The sequence below is a fragment of the Grampus griseus genome, assembly GCF_964374135.1.
Source record: "Grampus griseus genome assembly, chromosome: 14".
NCBI lineage: Eukaryota > Metazoa > Chordata > Mammalia > Artiodactyla > Delphinidae > Grampus > Grampus griseus.
In genome coordinates this window covers 82,446,294-82,464,440 of record NC_139008.1, presented here as the reverse complement: position 1 = coordinate 82,464,440, position 18,147 = coordinate 82,446,294, and the positions used below count along the sequence as shown (strand labels likewise).

The 18,147-nt window shown below is 50.6% G+C and overlaps 1 protein-coding gene across 1 annotated transcript; it reads right to left on the bottom strand.

Annotated features, from left to right (window-relative positions):
- Positions 1–994: 994 nt before the first annotated feature.
- FAM210B (family with sequence similarity 210 member B) lies at positions 995–12,405 on the bottom strand. The gene is made up of 3 exons (XM_082670473.1): positions 12,154–12,405; positions 3,558–3,733; positions 995–3,360 (listed from the first exon to the last, which is right to left on the bottom strand). The coding sequence occupies exons 1-3, from the start codon at positions 12,337–12,339 to the stop codon at positions 3,144–3,146; spliced, it is 579 nt and encodes a 192-aa protein (XP_082526599.1). The 5' UTR covers positions 12,340–12,405; the 3' UTR covers positions 995–3,143.
- Between the last annotated feature and the right edge of the window lie 5,742 nt (positions 12,406–18,147).

Genomic DNA, 18,147 nt, shown 5'->3' with positions numbered 1-18,147 from the left:
CTACACATCCACACCTGCCCATCCCTGGCCTCTGACTGTGTTCTCAACAGGATGGCAAAGAGATTCACACGTGGGGTGAACCAGTTCTTGGCAAATGGATTTTCCAAGTGTGGCTTTTGTCCTGATTCTCCGGTGAAGGAGTGTTTGCCTAAACGGAATTCCTCCTCCGCAGCCGTACTTGGATCTAGGCGCTGTCAGTGTTCATCGTGGCTTATAAAGTGGACGCCTGCTGCCCCTTCAGTACAGCTGGCAGAGGCTTCCCTTCTTCCCTGTGTCACCTGGTTCCCACGGGACACACTGGAGTTGTGGCGTCTGTGTGAAATTGAAACCTGAGTCCACAAGTACACCTGTCTGCAGTACATGGGGTAATTCTTTTCACCACCTGTTCACTCTTGGCCTAGAAATGAGGAGGTGCCATGAGAGGAGCTGGTCTCAAGTTCTATGTGTTCCTATCACGTAAAATGACGTATTTCTGGCTGCCAACACCTATGCATCAACCAAAGATGATGAACTTGACCATGATGAAGGCAAAGGTGGAAGTGTTGAACTTACTGGGAACTAGGAGAGGAAACATGCTTTCATGGCCAACTTTCAGTGCAAGAGGCCTACAGAGGTCAGAAATGTCTACACAGAAGGACGTGGCTATACGCTTCCATGTCAGAGTTGCCGAAGTAGTTGTGGAAACTTAAGAACTGAGTAAAACGGCCGTGTCCAGTTAGCCCCGTTGGGACAAAGGAGCTTTTGGTTCCCACAGTCTCGAGCTTTTACATCCCAGAGTAGTAGTTCATCCATCCACCCCGGATGCAGTCAACACAACATGACTAACCCCACCAGTGACACTAGCTAAGCTGTCATTTCCCCAAACAATCCCACAGAAGCACAGAAAAGAGCTCACTGTAGCAGCACAGCATTAATAAACTAGTCACACGCACTGCTGCTTCATGATCAGCAGCAGTGATGGCTTTCTAAGAATAAAAAGTTCTTCATAAACTTTACAAAGATGTTTATTTGTTTCACGGAATTTAAGCTGCTCATTTGGTCAGATAAAAAATTAGAGGTGAACAATGGCTTACGTGTTTAAAATAGATCATCAGTTTTATTCCCCTAGTTCCGTAAAAACAATGTAAATACAAGTGATCTGTACATCTTGCTGGTGAATTCACATAATGCTGTAACTCCCTGGTCCTTTGATTGCCTCTCCTCTCTAGTTACTCTGTTCTGTTCTGACAACTGGCCACTGGAGTGGAGTGGAGTTGGGGCTTACAAGAGAACGCTATGGCTATTTGGTATGATAATTTGTTTTATTGCTTGCCCTTTCAGTACACTCCCATTCAAGCCCTTAAACCTGTAGGAATCCCTGTCGGCTTTTTTGCATAGGCATTACTCACGAGTTGAATGGTTGGGAGGCCGGTGAGGAAGGTGGTTAGGAGCCCAGAGCCAACTGTTCACACACAGACAGCAACACAGAAGTGCTGGTCCTGTCCTCATGAGGAATTACTTAGCACTGGTGCCATCTCTCTCTGATGTGGACGTGTCCTGGGAATTAGACCCCAGAAAGGCAGTCTAATTCCAACTTTAAATTGCTAAAACCTTTTGGCAGTGGGCTAACGGCTTTAAAAGGGGGGGGTGGGGGTGGGATAATAGATCCACTTTAAAGATCTTGCAAGTGGAGAATCTGGCTCACAAAGATTCTCATAAAAGTTAACTGAAATAACTGATTGACATGGGTTACTATGGGCTAACGAGGAAAACCTGTCAATAGTCAGATCTCAGTAAAACCAGGATGATCAGTTTATAGTTCCTTGAGTTTTCTGATTGTCACAAATGTAGTTAATCAAACCAAAAAACTAAAATAAAAAATAAATCTGGGAGCCAGAAAGATAAATGCAACCCCTGAACCATGGTGGCAGGGCAGTTACACTGGGGTTCCTGGGGTGCAGCCAGTGTCCCGTCAGTGATGCTGAAGCCCACGGGAATAGATTCCTGCTCCGTTGCTTGCTCCTGACTGGCTCAAGGAGAAAGTCTCAACTGAGATCTGTGTGCTTGCATTTCTGTTCTTAACCAATGTCCCAAACAGAGAACGAGGGGCCTAAAGTCACACGCCCTTTACCTGGTAAACTAGCTCGGTCCCTGCCCGGCCTATATTATTATTTTGCGGTTGTCTCCCATTTACAGCAACTGCTAGTAATTTTACTTTTTTAGAGAGTGATACAAAATCTTTTTTTTGCATACATAATTTTAACTCAATTAAAAAATATAAGTAGCAACACAATGTAAACACTGTGACACTAGTTCTGGAATGTCTGAAGTCTGAGACAGAGTTAGTCAGGCCAAGATTGTCTCAGCTTTGCGTATATGTACAGTGTCCAGATTCCTGAGGACACATGCGTCCGGGGCCAACTGATGCCATTACTATTGGATGAAGTTTCCGTGTTTTACCGAAACAGAGACAAATGATTCTGACCTACTTTGATGAAGTTTGGGAAAAATCAGCTGAGGCAGGCCCCATCATGTCCAGATATGAAGGTGTCTTGGGATCAGTGAAAAGTACCAGAAATACTTGTTTTTCTTTCCCACCAAACAAGTGTAATGAACGTCAAAGTGTTGATGCTAATTAAGATCCTGATTCCATATTGTGAAGTCTTAAATTCTGCTTCATTAATTGTAGCACTGGCAGCTGTTCTGCACATTACTGCATATTAAAACGAAGGCCGCCTGACAGCAAATATTAGAGGAAGGGGAACTTTAAAAACCAGCTTAATGAATCGCTGCCCTTTAAGAACTTGAGCAAAGATTAACCCCTGAGGCTTCTTTCTGCACGCAGACCCTCACCAGTGATCCTCCAGAAGGAACATTTCCTGGCTGACAGTTTTGTTTCAGATGATAACTCAATGGCGATGCTTTGCTGACACTGTAGATGATGCAGACAAGCCCTATGATGAATAGCATCACCAAAACTTATAAAGCAAAAAAATTACAGTGATTTGAAACCCTGAATTTTTGCTGGCAAAAGTAAATGCTATTCACGAGAAGACAGCAGCTAGCCCCTGCCTCACCCCCACCAGAAACCCTACATCATAAAACCAGTCCAAAATGTATCATTTCAAAGAAGTAGGTTTTCAGGCCCACAGTTGAAGAGTTTATCAAGGCTTTGCAGCTGGAGGTTTAAAAATTCCCACTTTCCGAAAATACCTGACAATCAGGGGCACGGAAAATAAGGTAATGCTTATCCTCACGGGTGCAAACAGCTTGTGGATGGCATAGGCCACCACGAAAGTACTTGTGCCTGCTGCCATTTTCGACTGTACCAGTGACTCTTTAAACCCGAGCTTAAGCAGGATGGCTGACATGTCCACACCACTGGAGGGGAGAGAGGCAAACAGACAAACACAAAAGGGATAGAGTTAACCGATCAATTTGGCTATGACATTTACAGTATTTTAAAAAATGTGATGAAAGTAGCTAGATGAATATAAAGTCTTAGGAAAAAAGTTCTTATTCCCAAAGACACTTGGATGGCAGCGAAAAACAAATATCTACTACTGTCAAAATCTTACCTTGAAACAACCATGTAAAACATGCCCAAAGAGATTAATGAGATTCCAATGTGCAGTGACACGCCAACGGCACCATATTCTTGAAAGATCTTTTTCAGCTGCTGCGACTTGCTTTGCTTTTTCTCTTCTGTACTGCTGACGTTGCCGCCTGTTGTCACAGTGATTTTGCTGGTGTCCTGCGCACAAGCCAAAGAAGGGGAGACGCTTTAGGGCAGGAGCAAGGATGTTAGTGGTCATCAGCAGCTTCAGATTCAGGCAGCGTTCTGCTCTTTCCTGTCCAGTGAGAGATAAGTTACTATCTTTCTTTGTCAGCTGAGGCTAATGCCCGCTAAGCCACTGAGTGCAGTGAAGGGCTGGGTACCAGGTACGATGGGCAGAACGATGGCCCCTAAGATGTCTAGGTCCCAGTCCCTAGAACCTGTGAATATGTTACCTTACGTGGCAGAAGGATTTTGCAGGTGGGATTAAGTTAAGGATCTGCGATGGGCAAATCATCCGGATTTTCTGAGTGGGACCAGTGGGACCTTAATCATAAGGGTCCTGTGAGTGGACACAGCGGGGCAGGAGGGTCAGAGAAGCAGACGTGAGGACAGCAGCAGAGTCAGATTTGCAGAGATTTGTGCTGCTGGCTCTGAAGACAGAGGAAAAGGCCACGAGCCAAGGAGTGCAGCACCTCCAGAAGCTGGACAAGGCAGGAAATGGATTCTCCCGTAGAGCCACTGGAAGGAACCAGCCCTGCCCACACACTGACTTTAGCCCTGTGAGACCCCGTTTGGGCTTCTGACCTCCAGGGCTGTCAAAGAATAAATGTGTGTCGTTTAATGCCTCCAGGTTTGTGGTGACGTGACAACCATGCTAGACTCTACAAGACAGTGGGTACGAAATAAAATGGAGCAAAAGCCGTGACGTATCTACTTCTGGAATCAAGATTTACCCCTGAGATCTTAACGGAGAAAGGGAGGGCTAGTTCTCCGGCCATAAATGCAGCGGCCGGGTTAGTACAGAAAGTATTCATTGCGTGGGGTGTTTGTTAACAATTACTGAGCATCTACAGGGCCTGGAATGTTTGGGAGAAATAAAAACAACCTTGGATTAAAAAGACAAAACTCCTCAATATGGAGAGTGCCTTTTACATCAAAGGGTTTCTTCAGCTCTAACGACAGACCTCAGAGCTCTTCTCACAGGCAGCATCTGGGTCAGTCAGCTCCGGCTACTGACTTTGCAGCGGGACGGCTGCTTTCTTGTATTTTTAGAACATGCTGCAGTGGAGCCATGCTTCAAAGGCTGCGGTGGGGGTGGGGGGGTGGGGACACATGACATGCAGCGTGGCATCCCAGGGACAAAAGTGAAATGACACAGGTGCCCAGGGCAGCAGCCTCCAACCGCAACGAGGCACAGGTCCTCCTCCCGGCCCTGCCCTGCTTCAGAGCCCCTGCTGGCGGGCAGGTGGGAGCTTTGACCAAGCACGTCTGGGGCCTCCCTGCAGACGCTGCCTTTCTCAAGAGCTCCCAGGGGACCCGGATGCTGCTGATCCATCTGTCTGTGCCCAGGTGCCCAGCCTCTGATTTCATAGATGTGGGGTGAGGCCTGGGCACTGCGATTAGATATCAGTTCCCCTGGTGCTTCTAAGTGATCAGCCAGCGTTGCCAGGTAAACACCTGCTCAGCACTCTCGCCTCCCCTTGCCCTGCTCCTGCCCGCCCTCAGCAGACTCTCCACGTGGCCGTCGCTTCTCAGATGTACCTGCCTTGCAACAGACTGGAGTGAGCCACTTCCTAAGCTGGAAACACAAACGTCACCTCCTCCAAGAGGCCTCCTTGACCACCTCAGCTGCCTGCCCTCAGTGGCAGCCATGCTATCACATCTCTACTTCCCTCTCTGAGATTTCCATCTTCAGGAGTTGTCCTGCTTATAATGTAACAAATATAACAAATACATGTACGTAAGCATTCCGTTCTTCGCTTGTTTGCTGTTGGCCAGAGGCCCGGAATGTGTGGTTCCAGGGAGCAGGGAACCTGGTCGTCTTGCCTGGCTCCTAGCACTGGGAGAGTGAAGGGACCATCTCTGCCCGGTGTATTAGGGGTCGAGCTGGATTGCATGCACAGGTACTAGGATGTGATCAGGAGTTTTTACTTTTTTGGCCACGCCACACAGCTGTGCCTTGGGATCTTAGTTTCCCGTCCAGGGATTAAACCCGCGCCCTCGGCACTGAAAGCGCGGAGTCCTAACCACTGGACTGCCAGGGAACTCCCTGATAAAGGGTTTTAAGTGCAGCAGGACCCCTTCCTCCTCAGATACTTCTGGAGGCTTGCCCACCCAAGCCTCGTCCCCCCATCGCACGCCAGGCCCGCACTGTGTCCTCCATCCCTCGTGCTCATCCATGCTGTCCCCTAAGCCAGCAGCCCTGGTGGCCCACCCCCGCCCTTCCATCCTCAGGACGTGATGGTGTCTGCCCATCAGAATCCACTGCCCCGCCCTCCACCGGGCCCACTGCAGTCGGCCTCCTGGGCTGTTTTCTTTCTTTGACGGCACTCAGACCAGACCTCCCGAGCTACTCTTGCCCGGGCTGTAGGCAGGAACATGAGAGACCAGGGGCCACCCAGGGGCCCGGGGCCTGACCTTGCAGGTCTCCCATGAGGGGCTGACCCTACAGAGCAGCAGACAGGGGTACTGACCGGAGGGGCGCTGAGCGGTGCCAGCCTAGGTGGGTTTAGGGAACGCTGCTTCAGGACCACCTGGCCCAGGCGCCTCATCTCTCCCCTGGGTTACTGTGGTGGCCTCTCTCCCAGCTGGTCCCCCAATCCCACCCTTGACCACTCAACACAGTGGCCAGAGGGAGCCTGTAAAAACCGAGGTGGGATTACAGCACCACCCCCGTCAGAGGCCTCCTGGAAGCACCAGCCCCTCAGCCCTCCAGGCCCGCCGCCCCCCACCCCCATTCTCCTTCCTGCTCCCCATTCGGGCCACGTGGCCTTCTTGCTGCTTTAAGCAGCCCAGGCCAGGCCCGCTCCTGGCCTTGGCATCTGTGGCTCCCTCTGCCTGAATGCTTTTCCCCAGACGTCCTCATAGCCCCGCCTCCAGGTCTTTATTCCGACATCACCTCAGGGAGGCCCTCCTGGAGCACTCTCTTTAAAACCGAGACCCTCACACAGCTGCTCCTGTGCAGTTCCCTCCATCGGGCCGTCACCACCTAACGCCCCACGTGCGTTTCTTCCTCCTCCCCAGGGAGGCCCATCCACTTTGGTAACAGTTTTGCTGGTATATAGATTACAGGCCATAAAGTCCATCTTAAGGTTTAAAACGTACAGTCAGATGGTTTATGTGTGTTTGCAGTTGTGCAACCATCACAAGGATCTAATTTTGGAACGTTTTTGTCACCCAATTAGCAGTCACTCCCCATTCCTCTCTCCCCCATCCTGATGGGGAAAGGCAAACACGAAACTCCTTTCTGTCTATGGATTTGCCCTTTCTGGACATTTCATGTAAACGGGGCCATACAGCATGGGGCCTTTTGTGACTGGCTTCTGCTACAGACTGAATGTTGGTGGAAGCCCTCCCCCGCCCCAAATTCGTATGTTGAAACCGAATCCCCACCAGGATGGTATTTGGAGGTGGGAGGTGACTAGGTCATGAGGGTGGAGCCCTCATGAATGGGATCAGGGCCCTTGTAAAAGAGACCCCAGAGCGCTCCCTTGAACCTTCTACCATGTGAGGACATGGCAAGAAGACAGAAGACAGCTGGCTATGAACTCGGAAGCAGGCCCTCACCAGACACTGAATCTGCCCGTGTCTTGACCTTGGACTTCTTGACTCCAGCACTGTGAGAAATGAATGTCTGCCGTTTAAGCCGCCCAGCCTATGGTGTTACAGCAGCCCGAACAGACTACGGCAGCTTTTTTCACTTATCGTGTTTTCAAGGTTCATCCACGTTGTAGCAGGTATCAAACTTCATTCCTTTTTATGAAGCAGAATTTGATTCAACTGAAATACAAAGTACAGATTCTAAAATTTACTCTTCAGGGCAAGCTGGGAGCCACAGTACATTTTGCCCTACAAAGAATGTCTGCAGTGTCTGGAGCCCTGTTGTGTCTGGTAACCCCTGGGGCAGCCTCTCAGCTTGGTTTCATGCTGGACAGGAGGGCTTGGCTCTGGACCAGCTGCCAGAATGGAAGATAAACCGTGGCTGCTGCACGTACGTAGAAGATAAGAAGGCACAAAAGCAGACTCTCCTAGTGTCCCCAAAAGAACTAAGTAAGGCTCAGTGAAGGGCCACATTCCACGCACGGCGAGGAGGGGGTGGAATTCAGTCTTGGATTAAAACTTGCCCATAATTGGGAACTCCCTGGTGGTCTAGTAGTTAGGACCCTGCGCTTTCACTGCCGAGGGCACGAGTTCAATCCCTGGTCAGGGAACTAAGATCTCACAAGCCGCGCAGCGTAGCCAAAAAAAAAAAAAAAAAACCAAAAACCTTTCCCAGAATCATCCTTGATTTTTAATCATACACAGCAGCTGCTCATTTGCCCCTGCTCCCAAAAGAGTTGGCACAGAACTCAGATTTATTAGTTGAAAGAGTCTTTTCATTACCTCCCAACTGAAAGAGCATCTCTTTTGTTCCCAAACTGCAGTTGGGACTGAAAAAAAAAAAAAACCAAACAAACAAAACCCCAAAACACCTGGAAGCTTTAAATTAAAGCTTCAATTAAAATTAAATCTGTTTCATTAAAGGCTGCTCAGTCCCTGGGAATTAAGTGTTAAGGTCCTAAGGCGGGAGACGAACTGTATTTCCTCTCTGCCTTTAGCTTTGACTTCTGCGGGCTTTTTTCAGACTTAAGAAAACAAACACTTAAAAAAAGGGGACTGCCTACTAAAATCCAGTATCCATTTATGGGGTCCCAGAGGCTGGTTCTGATAGGCAGGAAAGCATAACGTTTTTTGAAAGGTTTTAGGAAAACCACCAGTGTCCTCAAGAGAGGCCCCTTCTATTGAGCCAGGTACCGGGCTTAGCACTTTAAAGGCGCCATCCCATAAAAACCCTCACAACCCCACGACGTGGGCACCTCTGTCGCTCCCACTTTGACAGATGGGAGACCAAGGTTTGGGGCAAAGCTATGAGCTGGCTGGCGGCGCCCAGACTGAGTTCCGTGCTGCAGGCTCCCCTTCATGTCCCCCAAGAGCTGAACATTCCTCAAGGAAGAGCCTGTTCCAGAACGTCAAGGCTCTGGAGGGGAGAAGGAAAACTGTCACCAGTACCCTTCGGTTGGGCCTGCACCGCGCCCGCCCTGTCCTCTGACGCCTAGCAGCCAGAATGGCCGCTGGGAGCTCAGGCTCCTGATAAACAGCTCCCCACCCGCCTTTTGGCTGCGGATGAAGTGCCCCGGATGGGAGATCTGCCAGGCCCTGATAGGAGGAGCAGTGGACAAACCCCGGTTCCAAGAGCCAAACAACGTCCTGAGGCTGATGACGGGTGAAAGCCCCTTTCACTTTCCACCCTGGACATCTGGCCCAACCAGACTTCATTATGTCCCCTCTGTCTACTTGCCAGGACTGGGTGGAACTGTCTCTCTCTCGAGAGCCCTTTTCTGTACGACCTCTATTTTGGCAAAAGGCCTTTTGGCCAGAAAAGAAAAAAAGGCAGCCAGGGCTTCTCTGGTGGCGCAGTGGTTGAGAATCTGCCTGCCAATGCAGGGGACATGGGTTCGAGCCCTGGTCTGGGGAGATTCCGCATCCTGCATGCCGCGGAGCAAGTGGGCCCGTGAGCCACAACTACTGAGCCTGTGCTTCTCGAGCCTGTGCTCCGCAACAAGAGAGAGAGGCCGCGATAGTGAGAGGCCCGCGCACTGTGATGAGGAGTGGCCCCCGCTCGCCGCAACTAGAGAAAGCCCTCGCACAGAAACGAAGACCCAACACAGCCAAAAATAAATAAATTAATAAATAAATATTAAAAGAAAAGTTATTCCTTAAAAAAAAAGGCAGCCAGACTTCCAGCTACAGAATAACCAGTATCTACTGCAAGACAATGGGAGGGACAAAATATTCAGACACAAAAGACAATTTCCTGTTAGCCGGTGCTGCAGTTAGTTTTTTTTTTTTTTTTTTTGGTGGGGTATGCGGGCCTCTCACTGCCGTGGCCTCTCCCGCTGCAGAGCACAGGCTCCGGACGCGCAGGCCCAGCGGCCACGGCCCACGGGCCCAGCCGCTCCGCGGCACGTGGGATCCTCCCGGACCGGGGCACGAACCCGCGCCCCCTGCATCGGCAGGCGGACCCCCAACCACTGCGCCACCAGGGAAGCCCTGCAGTTAGTTTTTAACTTTCTAGAGTTAGAAGCTTATATGGACAATTTTCTTCCTTTTATCCTGGAAATCTCTTTAATCATTGTGGGTCATGCATTTTTCTTCCTAACCCTGGAGGAGAATAAAGAGACTGAAATAAAGGAATTTATGAGGTGATGACCTGCAAGGAATGGAAACTTTTCAGACATTCATTTCTTTGTGAAATATCACCTTAAGAACCTGTGATGTATCCTTAGTCGCTGCCCTGGATGCAGACAACATCTACCTCACCCGTGTCTGTTCTTAGATAAGTGCTTTCATATACCTGCAGATGGCTCTCTGAGCCCCAGTGTCCTACCTCCCAGTTCTCCCTCACACGCTGCCTTTTCAGGGAGCCTTTCCCTGATGACCTTATTTATTAACTGGCAGCATCCCTCCCTGCAGCCCTGCCCATCTGCACCCTCCCTCCCCCCTTGGCATTTCTCAGTAGCACCTCTCACATCAAGCCTGATATTTTCCTTTTCTGTTTATTGTCCCTCCCCTCCCACTAGACGTCAGGCTCCCTGAGGGTGGGATATGTCTGTTTTGTTCATTGCTCTATCCCCCCGCCGCCTTAGAGCAGTGCCTAGCACAGTGCAGACACTCACGAATAAGTGAGGAACACAGCACAGCTGTTGAGGGCAGAAGCCTTGGAACGAGACTGGTTTGGATCCCAGTTCTGACAGGTAACCTCTGCGTGATTCTCAGAAAGTTACTCAACCTCTCTGGGCTTAAGTGGGGGGGGGGGATGACAGTATTGCTTACGTCACAGGGTTGTTGTGAGGATTACATGAATTAATATTTTCAAACTACTCAGAACAGTGCCTGGTACAAAGTAAACAAAATATAGTGTTTATTATTAATATTACTTATTGCATGAATGAAAACAGGTGTCACTCTAAACAATCTGAACTTGTGAGCAATTTTTGGCTCATTCCTCAAACCTTCCTGACCCTTCTAATACAGCCTTCTTACTTTAATAAATATGGGGTGGGGGAGCAGTATACACACACACACACACACACACACACACACACATCTGCCAGTGCCAGGCTCACAAGACAGACCAGCAAGTCAGGAGGACATTCCATATGATGAGTGCATAGAAGATGCACACCCATGGGGCTGAGGAGGGGGCCAGTGGAGGCACCCAAGGTATCACTGGTGGTCAGGGAAGGCTTCCGGGAGGAAGGGACAGCTGGGCTGATCCACAGAGAATCACCAGGAGACAGCTGGGTGTGCGCGGAGGGTGCCAGACGCATGAGGATCCCCTAACTGGGCTCAGGAGGCAGAGACAAGATCTACCACCTGTCCGATGGGGGAGCAGAAGGCAGGGAAGGAAGTTTCTCCACCTGTGGCAGAGGCATGGTAAGGTCACGGGTCAAATGCCTATGCAACATTCAGGAAGCACTGGCTCCCGGTGGCACCATGTTGAGGCCCACATCAGCTCATGGAACTGTTCCCCAAACTATTGTTGGGAAGGTGCTATTTTAAACGCCTGCAAGGTCAGCAAACAGGCTCAGAGGCCTTCAGCACTTGGGGTAGGTCTGCACCGCTGGTGAGTGGATGCAGGCAGGCAAAGGGACCAAAGGTGCAAACCTCCAGGCACTGCTTGTCCCAACTTGTTAGCTCTGGATCTCCAGACTTCACTGCTTACCACCTTTTTTCTTTAAGGAGACCCACTTCAAAACTTTCAAAAAGGGATAGTCTGCATTACCATTCTGAATGGAAACCAGTTTTCAGTTAGCAAACACAGAAGCAACCGAAGTGAAATATTGATGCAATGAAGTAACACTGGGTTTCTTGCCCGCGTCCTGCCTGCAGTCTGACAGGGAGGCCTGCCCTCTAGGTTAGATAAAAAGGGAGTGGCAGCAAGTGTTGGGGGGGGGGCGGTGTTAGAGACCGCAGCACCCACCAAGCCTTTCTCCTCGGCCCAGGGAGGAAGCCCCGGCGCGACTTCAAAGGGAACAACTCTACCGCCCAGTGAGAACGTCGATACCAAGTCCAGGCCCCATCTCCAATCCTCCCGTCCACCACCACAGTACAGCCTGACGCTTTGGGATCCTGGGATCACCTGGAGGTTGTGACCTTGGGCAGTCACACCTCCCTGAGCCTCAGTTTCCCCTGCTGTAAACTGGGAACTCGCTTCTTTGACTTGTAGAGATCTGAGGCCTGGGGACCCTGGCGGTGCTCGGTCTCGGGCATTTGCGCGAGTCAGGCTCTCCTTCGGCGGAGATGGGCCGACGATCGGGGCGCGCGGGGTTCGGGGTGGGGGCGGGGAGGCTTACCTGGCGGCCGTGGCAGTTCCCGCGGGCCGCGTGCAGCAGCGGGGCGTCCAGCCCGGTCCCGAGCAGCGGCAGAAACAAGGGCGGTGGGGCGCGGGGGGCGGCAGCGCCGAGGAGCCAGGCGGCGCGAGACCGGACCCGGGCGCCCACCCTGCCCGTGGGGCACAGCAGCGCCAGCAGCCCGGCCATGGTACTCAGCCCTGCGCCGCTGCCCGCACAGCGGACAGCAGAGGGAGCAGCGCGGTGGGCGGGGCCCGCGGGAGCCCGAGCCCGGAGCGGCGGGGTGGGGCCGGGGCCGCGCGCCGTCCTTGGCCCCGCCCACCGACCCCCGCCCCTCCGCCGCCTGAGCGGCGAGGGCGGGGCTGTAGCCCCGCGCTGCCGGGGCGGGCCGGAGCTGAAGCCCCGCGAGAAATGGGCGGGGCTGGAGACGTGCACCCCTTCCGACAGCCTGCGAGTTCTAGTCGGCGGATCCTGACTCATCATGTTGCTTACAGGCGAGTCAGAGGCCAGCCCAGCCCTGATTCAGGAGTGAGGGGGTCAGATTCCTCCGACTTGACGGGAAGTGACAAGGTCACGTGTGGAAGGGCTTGTGGAATGGGAAATGTTGTCGTGACCATGTTTGGGAAATGCAGTCTACCACGGTAGTCAATTATTAACTGTAATAAAAATAATAATCTTTGGTCTCCATTCTGCAGAAGAAGAAACTGAGGCTCACAGAAATGAAACCTTCCCTGAGGCCTCTTATTCTCATCCTTTTGTCATGCCTGAGCCCCCGGTAGCTTTTTTTGGTTCAAACTAGAGGATCCAGAATGTTATGTTTCTAGATCTTTGCTATTTTAAGCAGAAAAAAAATTTTTTTTTTTTACCACAGGGAACGGTTGCTTGGAAAACCATTGGAAAAGCTGGGGGAGTGGACATTAGGCTGGCCCCCCAGGAAAGGCTCTCTGGACAGAGCAACACAGGCCGGCAAGAGGGGGGACACAAGCCACAAGCCGTTAGGTGGGTGGCAGGGGTCGGCCAGTGGAATGAATGAATTCTAGAGCACACTGCCAGAGCCGTGACCCCAGGATCAGGAAACTGCCACTGCAGCTGCTTTCCAGCTTCTACAGAACAGATCACTGGACGCTGGAAAGCAGGGTCAGGCGGCTGCCTCGGCCACAACTAACGGTCCACACCCGTGGGCTGGCGACTGCACACCTGAATTCTGCTGCAGAAAACCCCACGTCTCCACACACTTGTTTACCAGCAGCAAACAGCCCAAACCGCAGGAGGATGCCTCCGCCTCCTTTCTGCCTTCGAAATATTCTGCCAGTGCATTCAACTGGCAGAAATGAGTTCGTATCCAGAAACCTAGGTGCAAAGGGAAATTATAGCTGTTCTGCCGGCCATTCAGCCGTTCTACACTGGAAAGAGATGGGGATCGATGTGCCCAAATTCAATACCTCAGGACCCTACCCCCACCTTGAGAAGCCCCTTCTGTCTCACTGGCTACAGCTGAGTCACAGGACACTCTTAGCTGCAAGGGAGTCTGGAATTTGAGGATCCAGCAAAAGAAATAGGCCTGGCTTAGGTCAGAGTAGGCACATCGTCTTCCTGAACACAGTCGGGGTTCTGCTGGCAGGGAGGTAGAGGGGGTGGCTGCCGGGGGACGGGGGTGGTAACTCCAGGCAGTGCGACAGGGCTGTGTGCCCGTGCACGGCGGTGAGTGTCACACAGGAAGTGCACGTGTACCATGGGAAGGGGCACACATCAGTGTGTGTGTGTGTGTGTGTGTGTGTGTGTGTGTGTGTGTGTGAGGGGGCTGAAACCTAAAGGGGGCCGGGGTGCTGGAGGAAGGAAAAGGAGTTTTCCCTTCTGGTGGAGGAGGAACTACTTCTTCCCAGTTCCCAAGGGAACCATGGTTAATCTGCTCAGGGGTCCAGGGCCTCGGGGTTACTCACTGTGGCTCCTTTCTATAAGAATGTGGGAAGGTAGATTCTGGAGCACAGGCAGATAAACTGTGATAAAATAGAAAGTGAACAGTGTTTGGGACACATTGCCACGTTTTCTCCCATTACGTATTCTCTGGTTGTACCTGAGTCTTCCTGAGGACAAGAACAGTTCTCTTCCAGTTCTCTTTCTCTGTCAGATTCTGCAGTGTCTGCTCTAAACTGTTTCTGCTCACCTGGAGTCCTCCTTCCTGCCCTGATGACTTCTCTCCTGGCACATACCCTGGCCTCTTACTTCTCAGGGGAAGCCTGAGTCTTAACTGATGGCTCCAGCCCACGTCCCTGTTTCCCTCCACCATTCCCCACCTCCTGCTTCTGTCCCTTTTCCCAAAGCAAATCCAACTACCCGTGCCCATACATCACTTCTTGCCTCCTCTCTGTTCATTTCCAATCAGCATTCATTATTCTGAACACCTGCTATGTGCCAGCAGTGGGCGATGCAGTAAAAGTAAGGCTTTGTGGTTTCATGATTTGTTGGTGAACATCACAGCTTTGGTGTGGTGCAGGCCCTGTTTAGAATCTTTGTTAAGTGACTCCAACGATCTAAGTCCCTTGTTTCCTCACTTGCAAGAAGTGAGAGTAATAATACCCATCTCAAAGGGTTACTGTGAAAGTTAAAGGAGATAATATAGTTCAGTGCCTGTAGAACAGGGCATGACACAGTAAGGACTCAAGACATGGCAGTGTGGCTGGCGTTTCTGTCTATTTTGTCTGCCCAGCTCCCTCTTTCTATTGGAGATGCCCCTCCCTCCCTATTGTAGTTTGTATGAAGCTGTCCAATCTCAATGGTTGGTGGCCCTCTGGTCAGGGTATGGGTGTGAGATCCAGATCTTGCCAAAGTACCCCACACCCCTAGTATTGGTAGAAATGGGGTGATGTTGTATATATGCATCATAATGTGACTTTTTCACTTCATCTGTCACTAATGTCTTTCCTGTTGAAACCATAATTGTGCAATATTATTATTTAAAAGCTGCAGAGCATTCTATAGTATAGGTGCTCCATGATTTATTTAATCCAGTGTCCTGGTAATGGGTGTTATGGACTGAATGTTTGTGTTTCCCCCCAAATTCACATGTTAAAGCACTAATTCTCCGTATGATAGTGTTTGGAGATGGGCCCATTGGGAGGTAAATACGGTTAGATTAGGTCATAAGGGTGGGTTCCTCATGATGGGATTAGTGCCCTTATCGGAAGTGGAAGAGACACCAGAACTCTTTCTCTCTGCCATGTGAGGACACAGCAAGAAGCAATCAGCAAGCCAGGAAGAGGATGCTCACAAGAACTGGACCTCGTTGGCACCCTGATCTTGGACTTCCAGCCTCCAGAACTGTGAGAAAATAAATTTCTGTTGTTTAAGCCACCCGGTTTGTGGTATATTGTTATGAGAGCCCGAGCTGACTAATATAGGTTATAATAAATATATACGTGATTTCCAGTTTTTTCTCTATTATAACTTGAACTATCGTTAGTGACATCTTGTAGCAGTAGATCCTGTTAGTAACCCTCTCCTTGAAAGAGTCTCACCCATTCACTTATCAACACGCACTTACTGGGTGCTGACCACGTGTGCACATTTTCTTCCATCATGTGGCACCTACTGATTCTTCTCCCTCTGTGAGGCAGGGTCTTCGGAGGCAAATGGGTCAGGGTGGAGTTTGGGAACTCGTGACACTAGCCTTGCGGCCCCAAGGAAAGTATGTAACCTGCTTTAACCTCAGCTTTCTTTTCCTGTGATATGGGAATAACGACACATGTGTCTGTGACTTCCTGAAAAAATGAAGAGCAATCCCATGTGTGCACGACGGGCATGGTATCAGTCCCCACAAAGGCTTCACTCCCCACCCCCCTTCCCTCCATCATGACACAGATGGCCTGTGGGACACAACGAAGGGAGGAGGAGGGCTGAGGAGAAAACGGGCTTCCACGCCCCACAGACCATGTCTGAACTGGGAACCATGGAGGCATGCACCGTAGGTCTCTGTAGGAAGAGGTGCATTCGCTCTCAGTTTTTCAGTCACTATTTAATTCAGCATCCGCGTCATGCTCGGGGCTCTGCTAGGCACCAAGGGGGGCGTGGAGAATGTCACCGGTGGTAGCTGCCACCACCCACTTCCGAGCGACCTGTTTTTCCTCGTGGCCCACCCTGTGGGAGGTCTGTCCTTGTCTGAACTTGGGCTGACATTGGATCATCATCTCTGCTTTTCTTCCTCATTTGGGGGAAAAATCGTCAGTAAGAACATGGGCCATGGAGGCGGAGAGACCTGGATATGATTCCACCTCAGCCACTGACCGACTGTGGCACCTTGGCAAGTCACGACACCTCTCTGTGTTTCTCAGCCTTCACCTCTGGGATGTGGACAGTGAATGAACCTCCCTTAGGTTGGTGTGAGGCTTAAGTGGGATGACACCTTTTTTTTTTTTTTTTTTTTTGGTACGCGGGCCTCTCACTGTTGTGACCTCTCCCGTTGCGGAGCACAGGCTCCGGACGCGCAGGCTCAGCGGCCATGGCTCACGGGCCCAGCCTCTCCGCGGCATGTGGGATCTTCCCGGACCGGGGCACGAACCCGTGTCCCCTGCATCGGCAGGCGGGCTCCCAACCACTGCGCCACCAGGGAAGCCCGGGATGACACCTTTTGAGTGCTGTGCCTAGTGCCTGACTGATGGCAGGAGCTCAGAAAATGTGAGTTATTAAGAGGAATTCGGGTTCCTCCTGCCTCAGGTTACTGCCTGGCTGGGTTTTCTCTTGTTTCCACAAATAAGGTAGAAGATTAGTCCAACGCTTTGAAACAAATGGTGTTGTATGGCTTGGGGCCAAGAGCTGGGGCTTTGGGGTCAGATTGCCTGGGGTTGTGTCCCCCCATTATGGTGCACTGACCGTGTGCTGGGTCAAGTCACTCAACATCTTGGGACCTCAGTCTTCTCATCTGTAAGATGGGAATAATAATAGCACCATATCACAATATTGCTGTGAAGAAGAAGAGAAATTTCATGCACGTGTATGCTCGGCACAGGGACCAGCACGTACAGTGCCTTCCCGAAAGCTGATCGTGGTGAGCACAGTGGCCATTATTATTATTGTTCCTTTTCATTCATTCGTTCCGAGAAGAGTATGAATGGTGTGGACTGGACACCAATAAAAGCTTCGGGGTGGGGGGCACAGGGCGTAGAACCCGAGCTGTGCGGTCCAGTGAGGCCACTCAGGGAGAGAGATGCTACTTGTAAAACAACCACCAAGAAAAGCGGTAGCTTGTTGAGGAGGAGCGTGCTGACACGGTTTTCCAAGAATCTCCTCTCGACTGCCTTGGAGATAGAAACGATCACTTCTCGGTACTCAGGAAGGATCTGGATTAGCTGGAACTATGATGTTTGAAGATTTTCTCGTTCGTTCGATGTCTCAATATGTTGCTAATAAGAATGTCTTAAGTACTTGGTAATAATGATTTAAAGACGACTGACTCATGCCTGAGAAGCATGGGGATTAACAGGAAAAAAAATCAATATCTGTTAAGCAAACCAGTGGCTGCCTTTTGTATGCACAACTGTGGAGTCTTTAAAAGTTTAATTGTTTTTTAGCAAAATTATTGTCATAGGTAACATTTGATCATGGTAAACAATGAAAACTCAAAGGACACAGCCAGCAACTTCTTTTATTCATTCAATAAACAGGTTTTAAGCACCTCCTCAGTGCCAGGCACACAGCCGTGAAGTAGGAAGACAAGGTATCCCAGAGCTTATGTTCTACTGGGGAAGACAAGCCAGCGGGGAGGGGTGGTGGGGAGAATTCAAAACAAATCTGCTGACAGAAAACCTTTCCACAAAAGGAGAAGAGAAAGAAAAGAATTTTATTATTGAGTAAACATTAAGCTAGAACGTGATGCAGATCACGGGCAATTCACTAACGAGATCTCAGAGACAGGAAGAAAGCGCCTTGTTATATGCAGCTGAGCAGATGCTTCATCCAAAGACAAAAAATAACTAGTTCTCAGGTAAGAGGACTTGACAGCAC